This window comes from Felis catus, chromosome A1, assembly GCF_018350175.1.
Source record: "Felis catus isolate Fca126 chromosome A1, F.catus_Fca126_mat1.0, whole genome shotgun sequence".
NCBI classification, from domain to species: domain Eukaryota; kingdom Metazoa; phylum Chordata; class Mammalia; order Carnivora; family Felidae; genus Felis; species Felis catus.
The window spans coordinates 9726908-9745938 of NC_058368.1; the positions used below are offsets into that span (position 1 = coordinate 9726908).

The 19031-nt window shown below is 46.4% G+C and overlaps 1 protein-coding gene across 1 annotated transcript; it reads right to left on the minus strand.

Moving 5' to 3' along the window:
• Positions 1 to 11691: 11691 nt before the first annotated feature.
• Positions 11692 to 18006, minus strand: HMGB1 (high mobility group box 1). The gene is made up of 5 exons (XM_003980278.6): positions 17851 to 18006; positions 15455 to 15617; positions 15085 to 15230; positions 14422 to 14596; positions 11692 to 13385 (listed from the first exon to the last, which is right to left on the minus strand). Exons 2-5 carry the CDS (start codon positions 15602 to 15604, stop codon positions 13209 to 13211), a joined length of 648 nt encoding a protein of 215 aa, XP_003980327.1. The 5' UTR covers positions 15605 to 15617; positions 17851 to 18006; the 3' UTR covers positions 11692 to 13208.
• Positions 18007 to 19031: the final 1025 nt, after the last annotated feature.

Genomic DNA, 19031 nt, shown 5'->3' on the forward strand with positions numbered 1-19031 from the left:
TGGGGGGTGCGGGGGCGGGGGCACTGGGAAAACTGGGAGGACGGGCAGGGCCTTGAGGGACCAGGGGAAGGCCTGGGGAAGTTGGGCAACGGTGACCTGCAGGGTCCCCAGGGCCGGCCCCAGGGGGGTCACCACCGAGCAGAGCCTCTCCTCACCGCGCCCACTGGAGAGCTCCTAACGAAGTTGGCACGGGAACTACCCCCGTCCTGGATCTGCGGAGAGAACTTTCCAGACCCTCTAGCTAGCGCGCTCTCTCATTCACCCTGTTTTCTCACCTTCGCGGCCCTTAGGGGCCTCTGAGATTCTCCTTCCCGTGGATTCGTTCACTCGTTCGTTGTCTGTCTTCTCCATGAAACTAGAAGGCCGCAGAGGTGAAGGAGGCTTCGCGGGGTTTCTCTCGGAGTCTCTCTTGCTGGGCTCGTTTGTAAATGAACGAACGTCCCGAAGGAGGAAGCCGCCTACCGGCCCACCTCAGCTTCACGGTAGGCGGAGGTGTTGTGAGAAACCTGTGGAACGAAACTGGATTGATTTGGGGCTTAAAACGATTAATTCTTCGTGGGCTTATATCTTTTGCGACCCATAGCGTGGGACCTGACTAAATGCTAGTGGTCTTTACAGTCCTTCATTTGATGTGTGTCATCATCACTCCTTCACGTCATCTCACGTCATTTAAAAAATTTTTTTTCATGTTTATTTTTGAAGGAGAGAGAGAGAGAGAGAGGGAGAGTGTGAGTGGGGAAGGGGCAGAGAGAAGGGGAAACACAGAACCCAAAGCGGGCTCCGGGCCCTGAGCTGTCAGCACGGAGCCCGAAGCGGGGCTCGAACTCACGAGCCGCAAGATCGTGCCCTGAGCCGAAGTCGGACGCCCAACCGATGGAGCTACCCAGGCACCCCTGGAAAATAGAAATCTTGTGCACAAGGACTTTGGCACAAAGGTAATGTGCCTAGAGATAGGGAACTGTGGATCTGACACCACCGCCTACAGAATTTTAGAGTCCAGAATTCAGGACAGGGTGAGGGGAGTGAGGCTACGACAGCCATTGATCTCTTTGGAGAAATCCGTAGGATGTGCATCGGCCCTAGAGGTACCTGAGGTCCTCACCAGCTACCTCAGTGGCCCGGGCACCTGTTTCTCTGGAGATTTGTGGCGGGAGAGGAAGGATCTGGTGGGATCAGCAGAACCTACCTGAGTAGAAAGGAGAGACCGGGGTCAGCCTTAACGCAGAATTTGCAGACCAGGGGACATTCTTTCTTACCTTGGACTCTCTCTCTCTCAAGGAAAAGACATTTGAGCGTTTGCCCTGCTTTGATCGTTTTTTGTTAGAAGTCACGGGAGACCAATTCAAGTGAGGGAGAGGACACCTCCACATAATAAAATCATACACTGACGGTACCTCATGTACTTAAAGCAGCCGTATTTTGGTGACGGAATGTCTTTCAAAATCCTTGTATTTTAAAATACGAGGCGCCCGGGCGGCCCAGTCGGTTGAGCGTCCGACTCTGGATTTCAGCTCAGGTCGTGATCCCAGGGTTGTGGAATGATGGAGCCGGGCGTCGGGCTCGGCACAGAGCATGGAACCTGCTTGGGATTCTCTCTCCCTCTCCCTCTGCCCCTCCCCGACTCACAAACGCGCGCGCGCGCTCTCTCTCAAGTAAAATGAAAAAAAAAATTAAAAAAAAACCTTGTATAAAAAATTGAAAGACTTCTTCATCCTGGGTGTGAACTTAGACTGCAACGGTAATTTTGACCAGCCTCATCATGAAAATATTTTGCTAGTTTATGTCTTAAAAATCTTCCTCGGACTTTCTCCTCTTAACTCCCTGGAGTGACACCGGATGGGTTCTATTTTACGTTTTGAGCCAAAATTGGGTGCTGGGAAAGCATCCAGAGTAGATGATAAGCTGTCATCTGACAATTTCTATGACTTACCTGCCTGCCGGAATTAGAGAGACCAGAAACTTTATGGAGAGCCACACGCCTGAGCCCTCAGGAGAAAGAGTAACAGTTTTAGGAATTTCTTTGAATTTCTAAAAACCAGCAGAAGTTACCCCCATAAAGTCTATTGCGGTGAAATCACAACATGTCGCACCTAGCAGCCACTTGCCTACCTCTGGAAAAAATGATTCTAGATTTTTCCCCTGGGATGTGGATCCAAAGGGCTGTTCCATCTCAAAGGAAGTGCTTTGATTGGCTACTCAGTGAGTCTCTTCCATCAAGGGAATGTTAACAGCTGTAGAAAATATTCCCTGGCACATGGGCCCCTGGGAGGCTCAGTCGGCGAAGCGTCCGGCTTCGGCTCAGGTCATGATCTCACGGGACTTGGGTTCGAGCCCCTCGTCGGGCTCTGTGCTGACAGCTCAGAACCTGGAGCCTGCTTCGGGTTTTGTGTCTCCCTCCGTCTCTGCCCCTCCCCCGCTCATGCTCTGTGTCTCTCTGTCTCTCCAAGATAAATAGATGTTAAAATATGTATATTCCCTGGAACAGGTCCTGCATAGTCAGTTACCTGGGAGCTCCCGCTGGAGCTGTGGCCCGCCGTACCTCTGGCCATCATCTCTGGCCCACATGTTGTCCCCTAACCTGCCAAAGCTTGACTAGAATATCCCCAAACTCCCATCTCCTATCACTGGCTCCTCGACAAGTCCATGTAGTTACCACATGCCTTACTCTTTCTTGTCTACAAGTCTAAATAAGAAGCCAAGTCACATGTTAAACTCTGACATGAGCATTTATTCATTTTTTTTTTCATCTTTTCATCCTAATTTGATGGCGGGGGCATGAGAGCTGGTAAAGATATATTTTGAGATTTATTTCTGTTTGTAATGGTAGTTTCTTAATAATTTTTCCCACTGGAAAGAAGAGCTATTTATAATAACGCAAAATGGAAATATTCTTATGATTTGTTTTTAGGGAGGTTTTAACATTCTTTAAAAAAATTTTTTTTTTAATGTTTATTTTTGAGAGAGAGACAAAGTGTGAGCAGAGGAGGAACAGAGAGAGGGAGACACAGAGTCCGAAGCAGGCTCCAGGCTCTGAGCCATCAGCACAGAGCCTGATGCGGGGCTCAAACTCACGAACTGTGAGATCATGACCTGGGCGGAAGTCGGATGCCTAACCGACTGAGCCACCCAGGTGCCCCATTAACATTATTATTAATAATAGCCTACTAAGACAGCTTGGCCCTAAATGTGAGAAAAAATTAGATTTGGCCTAACAATGAAGACAAAGCAAAAAATAATAGTAAACAAACTGCATCTTTTGTTTTTTTTCAGGTTAGTTGATTCTTAACTGCAATTCTTTAAAAACCCCTAAGACCTGAACGTTTAATTTTTTGAAAACCGTCATATGTTTACAATAGAGCTATTGTGCAACAACATATCTCTAAATTTTATTTTATTTATTTATTTTTTTCAACGTTTATTTATTTATTTTTGGGACAGAGAGAGACAGAGCATGAACGGGGGAGGGGCAGAGAGAGAGGGAGACACAGAATCGGAAACAGGCTCCAGGCTCTGAGCCATCAGCCCAGAGCCTGACGCGGGGCTCGAACTCACGGACCGCGAGATCATGACCTGGCTGAAGTCGGACGCTTAACCGACTGCGCCACCCAGGCGCCCCTATCTCTAAATTTTAAAAACAGAATCCATTTTATTTCTAAAGGTCCATTATAATTATCTATAGAAGCTCAGTGCATAAAAATTCATGACATCAGGTTTCGGAATGTTGATCTCTAAAGTTTAGGTTCTTGAAAGAAACATGAAACTTCTACTACTTTGCAGGTTTGATCTATATAGTGTCAAGTCCAATACTCATCAATGTATGAAATGGATTCCTAGGGGACTGACTAGAGGATGATTTTTTTTTCTTAACATTTATTTATCCCTGAGAGAGAGAGAGAGAGAGAGAGAGAGACAGAGACAGAGACAGAGAGAGACAGACAGAGACAGACAGACATAACATGAGCGGGGGAAGGGCAGAGTGAGAGAGGGACACAGAATCGGAAGCAGGCTCCAGGCTCCTAGCTGTCAGCACAGAGCCTGATGTGGGGCTCGAACTCACGAGCCGTGAGACCATGACCTGAGCCGAAGTCGGATGCTTCACTGACTGAACCACCCAGGCACCCCTACGAGATGAGCTTTTTATAATTAATGCAATTTAATGTTGATCTGTTGGCCACCATTCGCTAAGATGGACTCCCCAGAAAAATTGGAGATCTACGTCTTGGTCTTAAACCATGGGTGAAAATACGGCTTGCCTTATTTAAAGAAAAGAACTCTGATACAAATGATTAATTAGCATGTTTTGGAAATTATGTAGATTATTGTTAAGAACAGTGATACAGTGAAATGAAAAGCAAGAAAGCTCTAGGGCTTTTGCAAAATTGTCGGTTTTTCCACGCATTCCCATTGATCTACACGTTCTCCTTTTGTAGTCCTGCAATTACTTGGATATAAAAGCTCTTTCTGTTAATCTTCAACCTGAAAAGTAGTAAAATAACAGAAGTATAAAGGGGAATGGACATTTCAACCCAATGGCTCTCCAGGCTTTTCAGGCTTTTCATCTGCTGGCTTTTGAAGGTTTAGCCCTTTCACAATTTCCCCCACTTCTATAGGCTTGAACCTTTATAAAACCTTAGAGACCATGACCCTACTCTGTATCCCTTATATGTAAAAATTGTCTGAATAGCCCCCCCCCTTTTTTTTTTAAGTTATTACATTTGGGTGAAAACTTTCTGGAGGCAGCTTGGTAAAACTCCCCAAATTTGGCTCATCCTTTGCTTCAGCAATTTCACTTTGAGGAATATATTTACACAGCCCACGAAATAATCATGGGTACAGAGGTACGCGTGTAAGGAGAGGATAGTCATCTTAGCCTTATTCACAACAGTAAAAAATCGGAAACTACACAAATGTCTAATGACTAATGAGATTAACTGGATGATTTATAGGATTTTACATTTATTCAGTGGGATACCACGCAGGCACTAAAAAGAATGCAGAACAGCAATAGCTCATGACATTAACTTCTGTTGAAGACGGACTGTTAAGCAAAAAAGGAATATGTCACCATTTTTATAAAACAAAAGTATCTATACAACCACCAAAGACAACCCGATTTAAAAATGGGCAATGGCCTTGAATTAGAGAGTTTTCCAAAGGTAGACAATGGCCGACAAGCAATGAGAAGAGGCTCAACATCATTAATAATTGGGGAAATGTGAACCCAAACCACAATGATGTTACTTCACACCCACTAGCATGGCTATAAAGAAAGAAAGAAAGAGAGGAAGAAAGAAAGAAAGAAGAGGGAGAAAGAAAGAAAGAAAGAAAGAAAGAAAGAAAGAGGGAGAAAGAAAAAGAAGAGAGGGAGAAATGAAGGAAGAAAAGGAAGAAAGAAAAAGAAAAAGAAAGGAGAGGGAGAAAGGAAGGAAGAGAAAGAAAGAAAGAAAGAAAGAAAGAAAGAAAGAAAGAAAAAAGGGAGAAAGAAAGGAAGGAAGAAGATAGGGAGAAAGAAAGAAAAGAGAAAGAGAAAGAAGGGAGGGAGAAAGGAAGGAAAAAAAAGGAAGGAAGGAAGACAAAAGACAGGGAGAAAGAAAAGGAAGGAAGGAAGAAAGGGAGAGGGAGAGAGGAAGGAAAGAAGGAAAGGCAGAAAGGAAGGAGGAAAGAAACATGGGAAATGTTGAAGAGGTTGTGCAGAAATTGGAACACTTCTACATCACTATAGGGAATGTAAAATGGTTCAGCTGCTGTGGATGAGTTTGGTGGTCCCTCAAGCAGTTAAACACAGAACTACCATACGATCCGGCAATTCCACTCCTAGGTATACACCCCGAAGAGTTGAAAATAGGGATTCCACCATATAGTGTCCACATATCATAGCAGCACTAGTCACAGTGGCCAAAGGGGAACAGGCTCAGGGGCCGCCAGTGGACGAGTGGCTAAACGAATTGTGAAACATACACACCGGGGAACATTCAGCTGTAAAAAGGAATGAAGCACAGATTCATACTACAATGCGGACAAACCTTGAAAACGTTATGCTAAGTGAACGGAGCCAGACACGGAAGGCCACACGTGATTGAATTTGTGGGAAATATCCAGAAGAGGTAAATCCATAGAGATGATGCAGGCTGGTGTCTCCCAAATGCTAAAGGGGAGGGGTAATAGGTATGAGATCTCCTTTTGGGGTGATGAAAACGTCTGGAACTAGACAGGCGGTGGTCGTACAATACTGTGAATGTACTAAATGCCACTGAATTGGGGCGCCTGGGTGGCGCAGTCGGTTAAGCGTCCGACTTCAGCCAGGTCACGATCTCGCGGTCTGTGAGTTCGAGCCCCGCGTCAGGCTCTGGGCTGATGGCTCGGAGCCTGGAGCCTGTTTCCGATTCTGTGTCTCCCTCTCTCTCTGCCCCTCCCCCGTTCATGCTCTGTCTCTCTCTGTCCCAAAAATAAATAAACGTTGAAAAAAAAAATTAAAAAAAAAATGCCACTGAATTATTCACTTTAAAATGTTTCATTAAAAAAATTTTTTTTAATGTTTTTGAGAGAGAGAGACACACACAGAATCCAAAGCAGGCTCCAGGCTCTGAACTGTCAGCACAGAACCCGACGTGGGGCTTGAACCCCAAACCATGAGATCATGACCTGAGCTGAAGCTGGACGCTTAACTGCCTCAGCCACCCAGGTGCCCCTTAAAATGTTTAATTTTATGTTATGTGAATCTCACCTCGATTTTTAAAATTATAATTATATATATTCAATTAATTAACTCTACGCCAATGTTATATATAAAAAATTAGAAGGGCACACAGTATATTAAGTCTGACTAGTAGTATTGTAGATTTTAATTTTCTTGCTTGTTATCTTTTAGTGAATGCAAATTTCATTCATTATAAGGGGAAACAGTTTTTCAAAAGTCCTTGCAGTGTGCAGTGTATTGCATTCCGTCCTTCTACTTGTATAAGCTCATGTTGCAATTCTTTTTGTTTGTTTTTGTTTTATTTTTGAGAGCACGCAAACGGAGTGGGGGAAGGGCAGAGAGAGAGAGGAGGACAGAGGATCCGAAGCAGGCTCTTCGCTGACAGCCAGCGAGCCCCACGCGGGGCTCGAACCCACAAACCGTGAGATTGTGACCTAGGCCCAAGTCAGACACTCCACTGACGGAGCCACCCAGGCGCCCCTCACGCTGCAATTCTTAAGGACACAGAAGCAGCAGCACATATTTTTCTGATGCTTCTCTGCCCTTTAGAATCAGGTAGCTTATAAGTTCCTCTGATTGGTCATATTTTTGTTTTGCCTGGAAGCGTTCTGAGTCCAAGTAAATAGGAGGAGGAAGTCCTGAGAGGGCTCACAGCGATGGCAGAATGTGCTTGCGTATCAAGAGGAGAACCCAGGCAGGAAAGGAAGGAGGAGGGAGGATGCCTTCCAGCTCCTTCCTATAGTCCTTACAAGGAAGGGGAAGGAACTCCCGCTCTTTTTTGCGCCTACTGTGAACTTGGCACTGCTCCATTGTTTTGATGCTGCTTTGGGTCCTTGCGCCGGCCTCGGAAGCTCTGTGGGCCTCTCCACCACGATTCTACAAAGACACGCAGGGGCTGCCGGAGCCCTGGAGCCTTTACCACTCGCGTGCTGTGAGCCTGCAGGTGCCGTACGAAGGCCACCAAAGCCACGACGACCGTTGTTCCTCCTGCAGCCACCCTGCTCTCCGGTGTGTGCCTGGCCCTGCACTATGCCCAAGTCCCAGGAAGGCTGACTTCAGACGGCAGGGCAAGGCCCGAGCCTCCCTGAAGCTCGGGTTGCGGGGTAGGGAGGGGACTGGGACTGGATGTCCTTGCTCTGAGGAGCCTTTCACCTCAACTCTTCACCCCTTCCTGGGCATGGCACTGGCACCGGAGGGTGTTTAATGAAGCTGCCTGTTTTTCTCCACCTTTAGGAGTATTCCCTCACACCCAATGGTTATTTTGTTTTAGGACTTTTCTTCTCTTACCTGGTTATGTTCAGAAAACCTTAGAAGATGATCTCTGAAACCAAATGAACAAAAATATGGTAAAGCCTGGAATGAGAGATTCTCTGTAACTTTAAGGAACTAAGTTTAATTCCACTTTAAAGCTTCTTAACAGGGGCGCCTGGGTGGCTCAGTCGGTTAAGCGTCCGACTTCGGCTCAGGTCATGATCGTGCGGTCTGTGGGTTCAAGCCCTGCGTCAAGCCCTGTGCTGACGGCTCAGAGCCTGGAGCCTGTTTCAGATTCTATGTCTCCCTCTTCCTCTGACCCTCCCCTGTTCATGCTCTCTCTCTCTCTCTCTCTGTCTCAAAAATAAATAAATGTTAAAAAAAATAATTAAAAAAAAATAAAGCTTCTTAACACAATTGCATTTGTAAATGCACTTAGAGTATGACCTTCTTTTCTAAAGTACCCTCTCTGGCCAGGAGGTGAAGCAGTGGTCAAGTTTATTCCATTTCAGGCAGATTCTCAATATCCGTCCCACTTTGCAAATAACACGCCATCCTTCTAAAGCCCAGAATCGGGCCCTGACTACAGTTTGTAGCCTGACTCGCTTCCCAAAACTGCTGGCTGTAGCTCCTATGATGATCGATACAAAATCTCTCGCAATCTTTGCTAAAAAAAAAAAAAGAAAGAAAGAAAAAAAAGAAAAAAAGAACGCCCTCCTCAGATAAAACTATCAGATTAGGATGAAGGGTGTTTCTCATTTTTACACAGTGGAAACCTTAAGTATTTCCTTATCACAGTCAGTAACTTTTGAGAGAAATACTTTGTTCGGTAGCTTAATAATCAATAGCCAACCCAAGAGTCTTTCAGTCTTTCAGTTCTGATTCTGCCTTCTTGTGTTTGGGTGGCTCTAAACAAATGGCAATATTTCAGTATTTGAATTTCTCATCTTTAAAAGATGGATAGTATTTCGTGGACCCAAAGAATAACCAGTAAAAATCCTGATTTCTCATAAAAATTAAGATGTTTCACGGGAAGCATAACCTTTCGGGGGGCAATCTGTCAATATCTGCCAAAATTTTTATTTTATTTTTAAAGTTTATTTGAGAGCCCAAGTGGGGGAGGGGCAGAGCAAGGAAGAGGAGAGAGAATCCCAAACTGTCAGCCCCAAGCCAGACGTGGGGCTCAAACCCATGAACCAGGAGACCGTGACCTGAGCCAAAACCGAAAGTCGGACGCCCGACTGACAGAACCACCCAGAGGCTCTGGTCTGCCCCAAATTTTAAAACACACATATCCTTCAAGTCAGCAATTCCACTTCAGGAAGTGTAAAGACTTATGCCTAAAAGGAATATACACCGATACTCATCACCGTATTGTTAGACACAGCAAAAAACAGGGAGCGTGAATGACCATCAGTACTGATCAGATTATGGGACAGCATACTATGTGACGTCACTTCTATGTCTGAATTGTACGACTAAAGAGGAAAAGAAAGTACATCGTAAAAACTCACAAGGATCTCTTTAACCCCCCCCCCCCTTTGCGGATATTCTGACCATTACTGGCTTCCAGTCTCCACATACTCGACCCTTGCCTACCACTCCTCGTGTCATTATTTACCGATCTATCATAATCCCTTCATGTTGTCCCAGATCTTTATTAGTACCTCCCTCTTTTTCAGTGGCTGACCAGTAAGTTCAATTTATATAGAGGGTCCAAACCAACGGGCATGCCCAAAGGCCCAAGTTGATTACACTTCCTCCCGGCAGAAATGGTCTATTTTATTTTAGACCGGAATTTGGGCACTGCATATTCTGGTGCGGCCCATTAAGCCGTGCTTGTGTCATCCGGTGTCGTGTGGTGTAGATTTCTACACCACGGCACGTGGTTAAACAGCAGCATTCCTAGAACAGAGCAACATCTTTGTCTTTTGACTCCAGGGAGCAACTTGGCTCCGACCCAGGGAATTTCCCAAGTTATGGCAAGTGTTAGCGCTACCGTTCGTGTCTTTGCTATTGGAAGAGGACAAGAGAACGAACGAGCCTGCATCTCTTGCCGCATAGGGATCCAAACCATCTTCTGGCTTTTCCGCAGTTTTAAAAGGCCTTTCAAGTCATTTAAGAATGAATTAAAAAAACCCCACAAATAAAAAAAGCTTGAACTCCCCGCCATCCCTTAACTAATAGAAGACCCTAATTACTAGCCAATGGTTCACACCCGAGCAACAGGAGATTCCCAGCTATAGGCCGCGTTCGATTTATTCACATTCGTAGTGATACCGTCATATGCAAAAAGCGGCTGCCAGGTACCGGAAAGAGAGCTATTTCAGGGCCTTTCAGAAGGCGTGTTGTACCAAACTGACCTGCATCTGAACTTTCATCATAGATTATGTGATGCCAAGCAAGGGAGTTGGCCGCATTTCTCACTCAAAGCATCACTATTTTGTCTCTCCAGTGTAGTTTTCCATATAGCTAGTTGCTATACAACTCTACGACCACTTTTCATCCCTGTGGTGCACAGGACACAAAAAAAGACTTCCTTTCTCAGACTTTACTCAAGAAAACGAACAGGTCCGGCAAATAACACCTTGATGGAAGACTACCAGAATTACAGCAACTAACCTGCCACGGTGCCACCCTTACAACAGGCAAGTCAGGGAACTGGGACTTGGGTTTTGATCCACACTCTGATGTTAAGTGCCCCAACCTTAATCCTCAACTTTATACCGACTTTCTTCAGAAAATCTTTATGCCCGGGGCGCCTGGGTGGCTGTCGGTTGAGCGTCTCCGGCTCAGGTCATGGCTTACGGTTTGGGAGTTCGAGCCCCGCGTCGGGCTCTGTGCCGACAGCTCGGAGCCTGGAGCCTGCTTTGGATCCTGTGTCTCCCTCTCTCTCTGCCCCTCCCCTGCTCATGCTGTCAAAAATAAACATTAAAAAAAAATTTTTTTTAAAGAATATCTTTATGCCCCTCGTGCTGTGACTACTTCTAAACATGAAAATAGTTCTCGTACATAAACTTGAAAACAAATCCTCCCAATTGCACAAAGGCTTTATGCTGAATTACCTAAAATTCCAAGCCCTAGGGATACTGCTGAACACTACACAGGACTCTATTAGCTTCCTGATTGAAGACTTTTTCCTGTCAAGATCTGAAGCCAGTTAACACACCAAAACACTCGTTCCCATTCTCAACATCTGAGAAAACTGGTAGATGACATACCCACCAAGTTGCAAGTTTCCTTCAGGCAGAATCCACTTTTAATTGGATCCCTTACTAGCAACAGATGTCGACCGTGGCGGTGCCTCTGCTACGGCAAGGACGCGCACGAAAGTCAGGAGATGGGCTTGTTCCTCTTAAGAATTCAATGAAGTTTTACACAATCGAGGCGTCTCCATGGACTTAGAAAATTGGTAAATTCAGCTTTATGATCACTATTGTGTTTTAACTGCTTCGGGTGCCTCACTTTTGAAAAGCTATCTTGTTTAACCCAACATACTGAAAATAAATTTAATTTTTCCGCACCTAGATCTGTAGCATCCTCTGAGAACACGCTCAATGTTTGACAAAAACTTTTTATCATTAAGCTATTTGTAGTTATAAACCAAGTATTTTTAAAGGGAAGAACTTTGCCAGACCTTATACTTGTTTAAATGGTGTCGGCTGAGAGATACTATTGGAAAGATTAAAATATGTATATATGACAAAACCTTAAAATCTTAAGTGAAAGCCATTTAACTAATATTTAAAACCTCTGCAATTATTAGTTTATTAGTATCATCCAGGACTCAGATGTTCAGTATTCCTCCTGAAATTACATAAACAAATGCAAATGGAAAGAATCCAAGTCAAAATTATATAACAAAACAGCACTCCATCACAAAAGCGTGTAAAATTACAAGAACGCTATTTTAAAACACTGGCACTTTAAGAGAACGATAATCTCAAAAACCACAAAATTGCCAAATTGTTCCCTAAACTGCTAAGTAGATAAACATGACTCTAATGAATGAGTTTGGGTTTCGTAAAGAAAAATCAAATTCAAATCCGATAACTCCTACTGAAATACAAAGTTTTAAGCGTCTTCTTCCCTCAGGCCTGTTTGATTTATATAAAGGAGCAAACTACAATATAGGAAAATATACCGGATTTTCAGTGTGGCATACATTTTAGAAGTTGGCCCAATTAATTAAAAATACCTTTAATGGAGAGTCAAGTTTCCTAAGAAATCCGTATTTAGAGAAATAGAAGACATTTACAGCCAGCACTTTTTTTTTTTTTTTTCCAGAGCCTTTGCTGGGACTAATGTCAACAAAAAATCTAATATGGCAGTCTTGTATTTTAAGCTCACGCTTTTGGGGATACATTCTCAGGTCTTCTTTAATGTGGGAACTGCAAATATAACTGCCATTACATGGTAATGGGAGTTAAAGAATGTAGAGTCCTCATGTAAAGATTAGAACATACTTTTTCTCTTAGTCCTTCAAGGACAGACTTTCAAAATGTTTGATTCTACTAATCCCATGCTGTGGTTACTCTTCACTTCGTAAATGTGACCGGGCTATGTGAAATCTGCCATCAACTGATCAAGATTGGAGTTTCAGTTATGGATGAAAACTGTCTCAATTCAACTTTTATTACCCTCATCATGAGTATGCAGGGTGTAGACAGAGCTTTTTATCAGCTAACTATATGAAAAGATAAACACTGTAATAATCCATGTGATCCAAAATGGGCAAAAGCAAAAGACTAGCTTCCCCTCAAGAAGAAAAATTTCAGACCTATGAAAAGGACAACAATACTAATAAAAAAAATTGTATTTACTTAGAAGCATTCAGAATGTCAACAAAACAGCTGCAACTTTTTTTTTTTTTGCAATTACAGAGTGGTATTCAGTTAACAGAACAACAATTATTTCGTATAAGCTGCATCAGAGACAACTGAAGATGAAAAAACTACCATCCCCATATATAACTAATTTGTGCTGTGCACCAACAAGAACCTGCTTTAAATTTCCATGCCAATTTACAACCCCCATACTGTACCAGGCAAGGTTAGTGGCTATTGGAAATACCACCGGGACAGGGCTATCTAAAGACACATTCGGTAGTGTGTTAACTATACAAAAAAAGACACTGTACAGTTTAAAAACAAATCTTACACAGCCTTACATTTCAATTTTTTTCTTTAAAAGGAGTGAGTTGTGTACAGGGGGGTTAAATGCTTTATAGACAAGAAAAAAAAACTGCGCTAGAACCAACTTATTCATCATCATCATCTTCTTCTTCTTCTTCATCTTCTTCATCTTCCTCCTCTTCCTCATCCTCTTCATCTTCCTCGTCCTCCTCCTCTTCCTTCTTTTTCTTGCTTTTTTCAGCCTTGACGACTCCCTTTTTTGCCGCGTCAGGCTTTCCTTTAGCTCGGTATGCAGCAATATCCTTCCAAAATAAAGTCAAGAAAAAGTGGAAGGAAAGACAGGACAGTTAAGCAAGGGGAGAAGGAAAAGTAACTTATGAAAAATCAAGATCCCAGTTACGCGAAAATAACCACGTATCTGCACTCACCCCGATCCCATAAACGCCTAGGACGGAGGAATGCATATGAACGCGCCGAGAGAACTGCAATTAATAACCCGTAACTCATGGAATGACATGGTCCAATATTTGCAATGTTGTGCGCCTCACTGAAGTACAATTAGGTACCACGTCCTAACTTTAGTTGATTAAAACTAGAATGTAGAGACTTTGATTAAAGGGTAGACACTGCCACCTTCTGAATGCAAAACAGCAATCTACAGGTTTCTATCAGACCCTAATCCAGAGAAGGAAATTTTGTCTTAAAAGAAAAAAAAAAAGTAAATCTGCCAGTAAGCATGCAATTAAGAAACATCTAGAAATCAACATTTTTCCAGATGACTAAATAAGCTAAAATTTAACTTGCTACGCCTATTCAAAGTATAGGAGATAAAGCTTTTTCTTTATCAACTTACTACACAGTTCAACATTAAAACTTTTTGAAATTAATAAAGTTGGGATTTCTGTTATTGAAGGAAGGGAACACAAATACTTCAGGACAGGTTTATGAAGGACACGGTCTTCATTATCTTGCCCAGACTATTTTTATGTGTCTGACCATTTAAAATAATCACTTGACTAAAAGTGACTACCAGTAAATTTAAATCAGAGAATAACAAAGCCAGCTTAAGTGTATGGAAGCTGTACCCAAGTCAAAAACAAACAAACAAACAAACAAAAAAAAAACAACTGATCTGAACTTCTATACTCTCTGAAGGATGGAAAAAAAATAAGATTCAGCCAGCGGCACACAGAAAGGAGCTGAGAATCTGAAAACTGCATTACACCCCGAATTCTTAGAAATCCGCAAGAAAATAGGAAATTGAGATGAGGTACCAAGTATAATCTAATGTCGGGCATACCCTTTCCTCATTACACCGAACAAATGCACACTTCTTACCTTTTCATATTTTTCCTTCAGCTTCGCAGCCTTCTTCTCATAAGGCTGCTTGTCATCTGCAGCGGTGTTATTCCACATCTCTCCCAGTTTCTTTGCAACATCACCAATGGATAGGCCAGGATGTTCTCCTTTGATTTTTGGGCGATACTCAGAACAAAACAAGAAAAAGGCCGAACTAAAAAGAGAAATTTAATTTTAAGTTTACTACGGAATGTGTGTTGTCCTGCTATATAAAAGCTGCTGCTGATTTCTATCAGGCACTAGACAGGGTGCAAATATTAAAATATGCTAAATACCCTTACAACCAAACCTCCATTCACGGCTGTCTGACTTAGAATGCTACTAGTTGAACATGTACTATTAATAAATGCAAGAGCTCCAAAAGCAATTCTGTGAAATTTTAAGTATTTCGGAGAGATGGTATTTCTCAAGAAACAAAACAAAGTTACATTTAGGAGACAGATTAAGTGAAGAAGGCCAATGTCTAATTCAAATGCTCCTCCCATTCAACAGGAATTCTACTTACAATATCCAAATAGACCAATGTAAGGCACTTACCAGCTAAGAAACTTTTGATTATACACTCCAAACCCACAAGGTGGCTTGCTAAATTTCTATCTGATTCTACCGCAAAACCCTCCTGGAAATAGGTAAGATACTCACGGAGGCCTCTTGGGTGCATTGGGATCCTTGAACTTCTTTTTTGTTTCCCCTTTAGGGGGGATATAAGTTTTCATTTCTCTTTCATAACGGGCCTTGTCCGCCTTTGCCATGTCTTCAAACTTTCCTTTCTCTTTAGCAGACATGGTCTACAAAAGAATCATTTGTAAACTGAAATCGGTAACCCAAATCCTACTAAACTGTCGCAAAAGTACTAACATGACTAAAACCGGCCTCCTTTGCCATGTACTCACTCAGCAGCCTGCTCTAACATCCCTACTCACGTTATGCAAACGGCACCGAGGCTTTTTAAAGACCTTGATTTGGATTTAAGTTTTTAAAAATCCCTCAATTATGTTTTAAGCCCCCTTACCTTCCACCTCTCTGAGCACTTCTTAGAAAACTCTGAGAAGTTGACTGAAGCATCTGGGTGCTTCTTCTTGTGCTCCTCTCGGCAAGTTTGCACAAAGAATGCATATGATGACATTTTGCCTCTCGGCTTCTTAGGATCTCCTTTGCCCATGTTTAATTATTTTCTAAAAAGAGAGAAAAAGAAATGGTTGAGGTTAGCAATGAAATTATGGGATTCTATGAGCACTTGAACTTTGTGGGGAGTGAATGAAAACCAAAGTTGGGTTATTCAACACAGTAGTGGCATGAACCTCCCATAATATACCAAACAAGAAAATGGCAGGGATAGCTAATGCCTAGAAGAGGCTATGCCAAGCAAAAAGAAACACACACACACACACACACACACACACACACACACACACACACACACACAAAACGGTCCTCCAGTGTGATCTCAAAAAAGTGTAGACACAATGGCATCCTCATACAGTATTCGTTACTCATCTGCGGGTATCCGCTCCGAATGAACACCTAGGCGGACATTTAAAAACTTTTTAAAGGCACAAAACCATTTTGTGATCCACAGAACCAGGGACCACAAAACTGGCGCTGCCGGTTCGTGGATCGGCACCACGTCGGGAACAAAATAGGTGAGCGCCCGAGCGGGTCGGCGTTCTCCAAATTACGGGCCTAAACCACCGTCTATCTCAAGTTTTCCCAACGAGGACTTTAAAAATACTCTCTGCACAAAACTTTGCCGGGAGGAGGGAGGAGGAGAAAGCTCCAGCGCCGGGACCCAGGCTGGGGGGTTGGCGGTGGTATTTGTGCGGCTGCCACCGCGAGGCAGCCTCGTTTCCTATCGGTTTGGCCCCGAGATGTATTTCAGTTCTGACTAAACACGTCCGGTCTGAAGTTTCTTCGAGTAAACAAGGATGAGGGACAAAAGCCACTCCTGCTCGTGGCTCTGCCTGCCCACCCCCCCCCCCCACCAGGAGTGTTGTTTTTTTTTTTTTTTCAATCTGCGAAAGTCGGGGCGCCTCGCGAGACGGGCCCCGCACACCTTCCCGCCACTCGGCCCCCACCCCCAGAACTTCGGTGGCGGCGGGGCGGCCGAGGAGACGCGGGGCCGCGGCCGGGCCTCCGGGCCCGACCCGCCCGCGCCGGGGCCGCCACGTGCGCCCGCCCGCCCGCCGGCGCAGGCCCCGCAGGCCTCCCCCATTTTGTCAGGCTCGGCGGAGGGAGAAGCCCCGCTCGAAATGGGGGCTGGCTCCGCCCGCGGCCGCCGGGGCCGGCGCGCACGGAATGGCCGCTGCGCGTCTTCCCCGCCTGCGCCGCCGCCGCCGCCGCCGCCGCGAGGGCGAGCGCGAGCGAGAATATGGCTCCTTCCCTTTGTGTGTGTGTGTGTGTGTGTGAGTGTGTGAGTGTGTGAGTGTGAGCGCAGGCGGGCGGGGTGCGCGCCGCGCTCTGGCGCACACACTCGGCCATTACAGCCCGGGGGGGGAGGGGCGGGGGGCGCGCGGGCCCGGACCCTCCCCCCTCCCGGCCCGCGGGGGTGGGGGCCGCCCCGGGAGGCGCCCACCGGCCCGCCGCTCCCCGTCCCCCTCCGCGCGGGCCCGCGCGCCCCGGCCGCCCCCGCACGGAGAACGCGGGGCTGGGAAGAGAGGAAAAAAAAAGTTGCCTCGGAACTGCTGCGCCCAGCTCCCCCGCCCGCTCCCGCCCGCCTTGTTTTCTCTCCAGCCAGCAGCGCCGGGCCGAGTCAGCCATGTTCCAGCGAGCGCAGCGGCGCCGCTCCCCCCGCCGCCGAGCCGCCGCCGAGCCGCCGCCGCCGCCGCCGCCGCCGCCGCCCGGGCACAGGCCGGCGGGCCCGGCCCCGCGCCGCCGCCGCCCCCGGCCCACCGCGCCGCCTCGCCCGCAGCGCCCGCCCGCCCGCCCGCGCTCGCCGCCGGCGCCCGGCTCTCTGCGGCGGCCAATGCAGCCCGTGGAAGCGCCGCCGCCTGCCCGCCTGCCCGCCCGCCCGCCTGCCCTCCCGCCGCCGGCCCCGCCGCCCGCCGCCCCCCGCGCACGCCGGCCGCCCGAACATTCGGCCCGGGGGCCGAAAACACGTTAAAAAAATTTTTTTTAATTAAAAAAATTTTTTTTGCGCCAGTCAGCGCGGACGCCGCCGGGGGTGGAAACTCGCGGGGCTCGGGGTTCGCAGCGCCTCAGGCAGCCTGTGGGCCGGGGTTCCGGCGCGGGGCAGGGCTCCCGGCGCCCGAGAAGAGGCTCGCTCCGTGCGCAGTTCCCCCCACGGTCCCCCCTCATTTGCCTTTGTGTGGATCCTGACCCGCCGGCTCCCGGCCGCGGGGATCCGGCCACCGCGCGGGGTGGGGAGCTGCCGGAGGCGCTCTCCCCGCCGCGGCGCTGCCCCAGACTCACCCTCAGCGAGGCACAGAGTCGCCCAGTGCCCGTCTGGCTCTCACTTGCCCCGGCGCTGTCTCTATGGAGCTCAATGTACTGCAATGGCTGTGAGAGCGGGAGCCAGACGCAGCCTCCTCACTCTCTCCGCTCTGTAACATTACTCTCCAGCCAGCGCGGCTCCTATTGGCTACCGCCAACTCACGGGGCTCGCTCATTGGCCCGATACCTCCCATTGTCCTGACCAGAGCCCGTTTGCTATTGGCTGTCTCCGGGGACACGTCATCAAGGATTGAAACAGCGCGCAAATCTGAATGTGTGTGTATGCCGGGCAAAGAGGCTGAGGCGGGAGAGGCAGAGGCAGAGGCAGCAGCTGCTACGGGAAAGCAGAGCTCTATGGTGTATGTGTGCATGTGTCTAACCCAAGCCAGCCCCACACCGGAGCGGCCGCCGGGGCGAAAAGGGCCTGACTTTTCCACAAGTGTCTCCAACTCCTCAGGCAAAAGAGACACTCACAGGCCTCCCCCCCCCTTCTTACCCCAAACTCACTTCCAAAGCCACTGAGATAAGAGGCCCCAGAATTTTAACAGACCTTCAAAAGTGAGGGCGACGGTACGAGATCACGTCCCCTGAAAACCGGGGTGTCTGCTAATGCAGAGGGGTGAAGGCAGCCAAGATTCGAGCCCCTCAACGGCATATGGTTGCGTTACCCTCTAGATCTCGGGAAAGGCAGGGCTTTTCCTCTAACCAAGTGACACGATCCAGTCAGCCGGTTTTAAAATACCCCTTTTCTGGGCTCATAAGCCGGAACGACAAGCTTGCTGAGCAGCCGAAATCTTGACTCCCTGAACAGGCGTTCAGTTTCACTCTTTCTCTTGGTTTGATCGAGTTTCCCAGCATGTCTAGAACTTTTTATGTAAATACAAAGCACTGTCTTAACTTCCTGGAAATCAAATAATTATTCCATGTAATTAAAGCACAGCTCCCTCGTTCTGATACGGGGTACTCTAGCAGGAACCGTTCGTGAGGGCCTGCTAGAATTAGCAAATTCATTAGAGACCGCATTTTTAACTGTTTGGCTGTTTTCTTTGACTTGGTGTGGATTACTGTTATAATCAAACGAATCCTTGTGATGCTATCTTTCCCTCCCATCACACCACTTAGTGCATCCATGTAACTGCTCTAGGATTACAGCAGTTGTA

Excerpts from the sequence above, each read along its gene's own strand:
- HMGB1 (XM_003980278.6), bottom strand. The coding sequence starts at position 15,604 with ATGGGCAAAGGAGATCCTAAGAAGCCGAGAGGCAAAATGTCATCATAT. Across the intron at positions 14,597-15,084 it reads AATGCACCCAAGAGGCCTCC|TTCGGCCTTTTTCTTGTTTT; the intron begins GTGAGTATCTTA and ends TTCTCTTTTTAG. Across the intron at positions 13,386-14,421 it reads TGAAGGAAAAATATGAAAAG|GATATTGCTGCATACCGAGC; the intron begins GTAAGAAGTGTG and ends TTATTTTGGAAG.